This window comes from Erpetoichthys calabaricus, chromosome 10, assembly GCF_900747795.2.
Source record: "Erpetoichthys calabaricus chromosome 10, fErpCal1.3, whole genome shotgun sequence".
NCBI lineage: Eukaryota > Metazoa > Chordata > Cladistia > Polypteriformes > Polypteridae > Erpetoichthys > Erpetoichthys calabaricus.
The window spans coordinates 126,991,862-127,000,191 of record NC_041403.2 but is presented as its reverse complement, the minus strand read 5'-3'; the positions used below and the strand labels follow the sequence as shown (position 1 = coordinate 127,000,191).

Here is an 8,330-nt window from a genome sequence, read left to right as displayed (position 1 = left end):
AGCACATTTATGATAACAGATGCAAATAGAAAAGAGACTAGCATTAGTAACAGTGGGAGCTTGAGAGCAAAAACAAAAATGCAATTGATGCAAGAGTGAGACTTAAAGTGGTGAGAAATAAAGGAGTGCTCTTTAACAGAGGGGTTAATTAAACAATATAAATCAATCAGATTATGATCAGCAGCAAATTTTCACAAACTATGAGATGAAAGATGGAGCCAACGTCCTAGGAGAGAAGGAGATTTATTCAGGAATGACTGAAGCACAGCACTGGCATCTGTGCCAATGACAGACTCATAGTCATGGTGTATATGAATCAAACTAGATAAGTCCTGGAAGAAGGTGCCATGAAAGGGTGTGCGAGTTTACACGGCAATAAATCCAATCTTCCTACCATCAAGCTTGGACTGGAGAAAATAGTATCTACTATTACTATAAGACAAGGAAAAACTCCAAAAAAAAAACCTTTTAGTAAAAAATGGAAGAAACCTTGGGAAAGGCAGTTCAAAGAGAGATCCCTTTCCAGGTAGGAAGGGCATGCAGTGGGTGTCAAAAGATGGGGTCAATACAATACAATACACAGAACAGAACATATCCTCAATACAGTATAAAATAAAAAGTTTTTTTTTTTTAGAAGTAAAAAAAAAATAAAAATTTTAGAAGTACGGAGCAGGATTTAACAGTAGATGATATCACATAATAAGATTTGGATATTTTTAGAGTCCTGGAGACCTCATCCATCAAGCTGCCTCCCCCATTTGGCCATTCCACGGGTGAAACAGTGCTGGGCCAGCCAATCTGATGAAAGGACCCCTCTTTCACACGATTCCTGCGATCCTCCATTAGGGATGACTTTGCCTTAGGCAGGCAAAACAACTTGGCAGGTGGGCCGTGGCACCAAGTGCCACATTTGAGTACCGAGAAGAACAACAGAAAAGGTGAGGGTTAGTATCCAATTATAACGATCATGTTACTTATGTTTTAGTGCTAATGACTAAGAACAGAGATGCAGTCTGTACAGTTAACCAGCAGCTCTAGTCAGGATATGCTAAAGTGACGTAGTGAGTCTTCAGCCGGGATTTAAAAGCTGAGACTGAAGGGGCATCCCTTATAGTAGCAGGCAGACCATTCCACAGTTTAGGGGCCCTGTAACTAAAAGCTCGACCTCCCACTGTTATTTTATGAATCCTTGGAACCATAAGCAGACCGGCATCTTGAGATCTTAATGTTAAAAGGAAGATTTTGAAATCTGCCCTAAATTTAACTGGGACCCAGTGTAAGGATTTAACCCTTTAACCGCCAACTCCCTAAATATTCCCCACGCCAGGCGAAATCTGAACAATTTTCGTTTTTTTACTTTTTTACATTTTTTTTACATTTTTTACATTTATTCAAGCAGTATTGACCACTAAATGTTGTGCAAGTTGCCAGTGTATACACGAAATCTATAAATGTAACCTGAATTCTCAGGTAAGCAAAACATCTTGATACCAAACCGTGCCCTTTTCAATGGTAGATACTGTCGAAACTGTAAGCGGCCCTTCCACGACAATAAACTTTCATCAACTGCAACTGACGGTCCTGGCATGTAGGGCAACTGAAATGCTTCAAATAAATGATCAATCAAAGGACGTAGCTTGAACAAGTGGTCGCGGTTTGGATCTTTCTTATCTGGCTCGTTTCTGTTGTCATTCAAATGAAAGAATTTCAGCAGCAAAGAGAATCGGTTACGTGTCATGACAGCTGCAAAAATAGGTGTTGCATACATAGGATCTGTAGACCAATACATCTCAATATCTGGTTTTCTGATTATTCCCATCAACATCAAAATCCCAATGAATTTTTTCATTTCGTTTTCATCAGTGTCAAACCAAGCACGAACACGGGAATGTGGAGGTAAATTGGGATTTTTCTCAATAAACTGTGCTGCATACAGATTTGTCTGATGAACAAAATGTCTGATCAAATCAGGTGACACAAACAGCTCATAAAACTGCTCAGCAGTGTAATTGTTTACATCAACAATAAAGCCACACGTTCCCTCAAACGAATGCAGAAAAGGTAGTTCACCACGGGCAGCAGCCCAGCTGAGATGCTGGGGATACACCCACTCAGCGCCGTCATCCGATGCGTCTTCATTCACAGTATCATGCAGCACACGTTGCTGCTCATCACTGTCCCTAAAATCTTCTTCAGAACTGCTACAATCATGATCAGAACTGTCCAAAATCGCCTGCAAAGCCTCACTTGAAGTCAGTTTACGTTTCGCCATATTCACAGCTGTTACATGCGAATCACGTCACATGACCGGCCAAAACAACCACAGACTTGTCGAAATACAACGTAGTAATAATACCCACGCCAAACCGTCAGTTATACTACTTGCCAGGCATTCATATAACCACAGGCAAATGTGCCGGATAATTCCGGCAGTATGGCGTTAGCAATAAAACAACGGTGCCGGATATATCCGGCAGAGGGCGGTTAAGGGGTTAAGAACTGGAGTTATGTGTTCGTATTTTCTTGTTCTTGTAATAATTCTTGCAGCCGCATTTTGGATTAAGTGGAGGCTGTATAGAGAACAGTTTGAACATCCAGTGAAAACTGCATTGCAGTAGTCAATCCTACTAGAGATAAGTGCATGAATTAATTTCTCAGAATCCTGTTTATTTAGAAAGTGCCTTAATTTCCTAACATTTTTTAGATGGAAGATACATGTTTTGGACAACTTTGCAATATGCGCTGTAAATGACATGCTAGAGTCAAAGATAACTCCTAGATTGTTCATTGCTCATTTTGCAGTGGCCATTTTAGCACTGAAGTCTTGATTTTATGTCCTACAAAGATGAAGTTCTGAAATATTCTTGACTCTTGAATAACTGTCAGGTGGACTCACAGGGTGTGATGTATTATCCCATACACTATACACCATGTGTGCTTCTTCTATAACGGTCTCAAAGGTCCCAAAAGCAGGAACATTTTTTTGTCAAACCTGACGAAGGAAAGTTACTATATTTATTTATTTATTTGTTTGTTTGTTTATAAAGCACTTTAAAAACAACATCAATGCTGACCAAAATGCTGTACAATAAAAACCAAACATATCAGACACGCAGTAACGAAAGGAAAAACTAAAAGAAACACATAAGAGCTGAAGAGATTCATAATAAAAAGTACACAGACAGTCAACATATCATATTAGGGTTAAAGGCCAGGGTGTAAAAGTGTGTTTTTAATAAGATTTAAAGACTGCAAGTGAAGGAGCCTGCCTAACATGCAACAGCAAATCGTTCCAGAGTTTTGAAGCTGCAACTGAAAAAGCCCGATCACCTCAGAGTTTGCATGGTGCCTTAGGAACACATAAAGCATCTGGTCTGCTGACCTAAGGGTGCAGCAGTTACGAAAAATAAAATGGGGCACAACCATTAAAGGATTTAAAAACAAATACAAGAATATTAAAATGGATTCGAAAACAAACTGGAAGCCAGTGAAATGAAGCCAAAATCAGGGTAATGTACTCATGCTTTTTTGTGCCAGTTAAAAATCCAGCAGCGGCATCTTGCACCATCTGTAGGCGAGCAATGGAGGCCTGGCTAATTCCAAAAAGAAGCGTATTGCAGTAATCTAGATGAGAGGTTATAAAAGCATGGATCACTGTCTCAAGGTTGCGTTTAGACAAACAAACTTGATTTTTGACAGCCGCCTCAACTGGAAAAAGCAAGATTTTACTACTGCATTCACATGGCTACCAAGTTTTAAAGTGGAATCCATTTTCACACCTAAATTTGTGATTATGGATTTCTCAAATTGAGCCACAGTGGAAAGGTCGATGCAGAGGGTCCCGCTGGTGCCATTGGGTCTAAATAGCATGACTTCTGTCTTATTCTCATTAAAATTTAGAAAATTTAATGCCATCCAACTCCTTATGTCAATAAGACAATCAAGCAGGGGCTGGACAGAACATGGACCAGGGTGCTTCGGAGGGAAATAAACCTGATAGTCGTCTACATAAAGATGAAATGAGATACTGTGTTTCCGGAAAATAGCGCCAAGTGACAGAAGGTACAAGCAGAACAGAAAAGGTCCCAGGATGGAGCCTTGTGGTACCCCCCAGGGGAGGGCAACAGATGTGGAAGTAAAATCATCAATGCTGACACAAAAACTTCTATCTGAGAGATAGGACCTAAACCATTGGAGAGCTGAACCTGTGATGCCCACTCACTGCTCTAGCCTGGAGATGAGGATCTCAAGGTCTATAGTGTCAAAGGCAGCTGTTAAATCCAGAAGCATAAGTAGTACACAGTTACCAGAGTCCACTGTTAAAAGAATATGATTAAAAACCCTTAACAGAGAGGACTCAGTGCTGTGGTGAGTTTTAAACCCAGACTGGAACACTTCCAGAATTGCATGTTCATCCAAGAAGGACTTCAGTTGGGCGTAGATGACTTTTTCCAAGAGTTTGGACAAAAAGGTAGCTTGGAAATAGGCCTAAAGTTAGACATAACAGAGTGGTCTAGACCCGCTTTTTTCAGCAGCAGTTGCACAACAGCATGTTTGAAATTTTTAGGCACCACACTAGAGGTTAAACTACTATTAATAATAGTAAGAATAGAAGGACCCAAGGTAGAAATGACCTCCTTAAGAAGTCGAGGAGGGACAACATCAAGGGGGGGAGCCAGATGGCTTCATACTGGAAACCAGCTGCTTTAAAAAGGGGAGAGTGACAGGCTCGAACATTAAGAACAGAACTCAATGTGTTAAAAAGTACATGGGGTTGTGAGAGTTAGAGCCAATAACTTCAGAAAAAGTTTTTGATCTAGCAGCTTTCAAAACATACTGATAACACAACCAACTATCTCTCAAAATTTCAAAAGAAACCTGCAACCTGTCCTTTTTCCACCTCCATTCAGCTCTCCTGCACTCCCATCTATAGGCACTATATCATTTCCTTCTCTACCAATCCTTATCCCAGTAAGTGTAAGGTTATTGCGGCACTGATGATCTTCTTTCTCAATGCGCTGTGCAGACAGTGTAATAAAACAGAATGGTCATTGGTGTCAAACACTACACTTAATCCTAACAACATAATACAATGGAATTATTTTTTTAAATCAGAGGATATTAGGTGGGCGGCACGGTGGTGCAGTGGGTAGCACTGCTGACTCGCAGTTAGGAGACCTGGGTTCACTTCCCAGGTCCTCCCTGCGTGGAGTTTGCATGTTCTCCCTGTGTCTGCGTGGGTTTCCTCCCACAGTCCAAAGACATGCAGGTTAGGTGCACTGGCGATTCTAAATTGTCCCTAGTGTGTGCTTGGAGTGTGAGTGTGTGTGTGTGTGTGTGTGCGCCCTGCAGTGGGCTGGCACCCTGCCTGGGGTTTGTTTCCTCCCTTGAGCCCTGTGTTGGCTGGGACTGGCTCCAGCAGACCTGTAGTTAGGATATAGCGGGTTGGATAATGGATGGATGGATGGATGGATGGATGGATGGATGGATGGATGGATATTAGAATGTTGTTTATATCACGTGTTAGTTTCTATACTAGAACCAGTGCAGAAGCCACACTGGAATTTCTCAAATAAATTATGAAGTGTAAGGTGAGACTGAAACTAATTGGCAGCTACTTTTTCAAGTATTTTAGAGAGAAGGATACATTTGAAATGGGTCTATAATTATTAAGAGATTTGAGCTATGCGGAGAGATTATGGAGTCAACTTTTCCAGATAAAGCAAACAAGATTAAGAGACAAAATGATCAAAGTCTTTCAAATTATGAATGGAATTAGTAGAGTGGATCCCAGCTGTTACTTTAAAAAATGGTGAAATGGTTGTAAACTTGTTAAGGGCTGATTTTGTACAGAATGTTTTACTTCACATAAAGAACCATGGACACATGGAATAAATAACAAAGTAGTGTGGTGAAGGGATGGGCTATAGGTATCTTTACATCTTGACTTGTTGTTGAGCTTGAATGGCTTGTTCTCATCACATTTGTTCTAATGTTCTCATGCATATGCTGTTTTATCTAAAGAAATAAGTAAAATCACAAGATATATTTTGAAGATACTGTTTCAAGATGGATGTTTTCAGCATAAACAGGTAAAAAAGTTTATTTACGCTTTTATTTTCAGTTTCTAAAATGTACATTAGACTTGGTTTTTCACATTTGTTTTTTCAATGACCAGCCAGTAAGAACACAGAGGCTGCAATCAGACAATATCTAGTTAGTCTTATTTCATACTACAGTACATAGAAGACATGCAATGTACTATAGTATACAACAATACACAGCATTCAAATGATAAGTAATACAATCAGATCAGGGGCCTGGCTTTTCAGTTTCTAGATCAAATTCTCATTAGATCACTCTACTCAGAGATTTGCCTAGTTATTAAATATAGAAGCACAATAACTGACACAAATCAGGGAAGCTATAAACTGTAGTCAAAATCTATCAGAGAAGAAGCGATTCACAACATTTTACCACATTAAGGTTGCTACTCATGTTGTTTTTAAATAACTGTCAGAACTAAAAAGGTAATGACTGTATCCAAAAATGTTAAAGGGGCTATTTAAATGGATAATGGAAATGTTTGCTATCTGAAAGACAGTCTGATAAGGCAGGAAAGAAGAAACTTCATGTTTATGAAATCCATCAACATTTGAAATACAGTAGGAGGGCAAATACAAGCAAATTCATATTTGTGGTCTTTAAACAAAAATGAAAAATATAGACCATTTTCACTGTGCTAGGTAAAAGAAGTGTAGAAATTAGAAAAAAAAACATTTTACAAAGATATCCCATGTTATCTGTTACTGCTGTATATCTGAATCAAGAACATTAATCTTCAAAAAGTATTTTCAGTTAATTTCTGCTGCTTTGAGTGTACTTAAAATATTTCTATGAAAAGTCATGTTATTTTTGGTCAGATGAGCAACTTTTTGCTTTGTTATGACCTTAGATATTTATTACCTCATCCATCCATCCATCCATTTTCCAACCCGCTGAATCCGAACACAGGGTCACGGGGGTCTGCTGGAGCCAATCCCAGCCAACACAGGGCACAAGGCAGGAACCAATCCTGGGCAGGATGCCAACCCACCACAGTATTACCTGATTCAATCTATAATTTCATTTTTCTCTTTTGTTGCTATCTAGAGGGACTTTATTTTACTATAGTACAAACCTTCACATATCCTTTCAGATATTATCTGAAGTTTTCCTCCCTCACTCCATAAATTAGAGGACTCAAAATACGTGGAAACAAAATTATCAATAAATATGTGAAATATATGGATTTTGATTTTGATAGTGCAGCCAAAGATTGGTGACAAGTGGATGGAGGAACATGAGTGAACTCAGAGTGAGCTAGATGGCATGTAGCAGTACCTTATTGTAGGCCTTCCTAGCAGAAGATTTCTCTCAGTGACTGACTGATCGTGCTGCAATGACAATATGAATGTATGTGTAAGCCATTGTAAGCCAAGCAACTGCAAAATATGTAAGGCTCATACAGCTCCTTTTAACAGACAGAAAATAAGTCCGAACAAAACTTTCACTATAACATATGATTTTGGTGCTGAAGAAGCTCATTGGCTCTGCATTTAAGATAATTATAAGGTCAGATGCCGGAGAAAGAAAACTGATCAGCCATATTATATTCAGAATGATGTACGTTCTTCGGAAAGTGCAGATATTTGGGTGATGCAGTGGTTTGCAGATTGCAATATAACGCTCAACAGCCATAAGGGCCAGATTCAGGGGAGTGTTGTAAGTTGTGGTAACAGCAATCGCCATTAAAAAGTAGCAGAGTGACACAGGCATGATATAGACAATCTCAGCCCAAATATGCATGAAGATTGCAATACTAATTTCCATCACATCATTCAACACAATGTGCATAAACAAAATGTAACGAGGGTTCCTATGGAATATATGGTGTTTAAAAAAAACAGCAATGAGCTTTCCATTTATATAGTTGGTTACAATATAAAAGAGCAGAACAAGTGAAATCTTCAGGATGGACTTTGTTTGGTTACTGAAACCTGGAATAGACAGCTCATCAGTACTCTGGGTTGACTGAATTGTATATTCTATATTATTCATAGTAACAGATCCGGCATTTCTGTGGGAAAATAAATGTGGGGTAAAACGAGTATATACTTAATGGCAGAGTATTTGAACTATGAAGGAATAAGAATATTTTCTGAAATATACCTAATACAACTCAATTAAACAATGAAACAATAATTAAAAAGGGAAGAACTTTTAAAATTTATTCTATCAGTACAGTGGGTCAAATGAACATTTTCATACATATTATTACCAATGGTAAA

The 8,330-nt window shown here is 38.8% G+C and overlaps 1 protein-coding gene across 1 annotated transcript; it reads right to left on the bottom strand.

Annotated features, from left to right (window-relative positions):
* Positions 1-7,416: 7,416 nt before the first annotated feature.
* LOC114658431 (odorant receptor 131-2-like) lies at positions 7,417-8,100 on the bottom strand. The gene has a single exon (XM_051932462.1). It carries the CDS (start codon positions 8,098-8,100, stop codon positions 7,417-7,419), a length of 684 nt encoding a protein of 227 aa, XP_051788422.1.
* Positions 8,101-8,330: the final 230 nt, after the last annotated feature.

Coding starts and splice junctions, on each gene's coding strand:
- LOC114658431 (XM_051932462.1), bottom strand. CDS start 8,100: ATGAATAATATAGAATATACAATTCAGTCAACCCAGAGTACTGATGAG.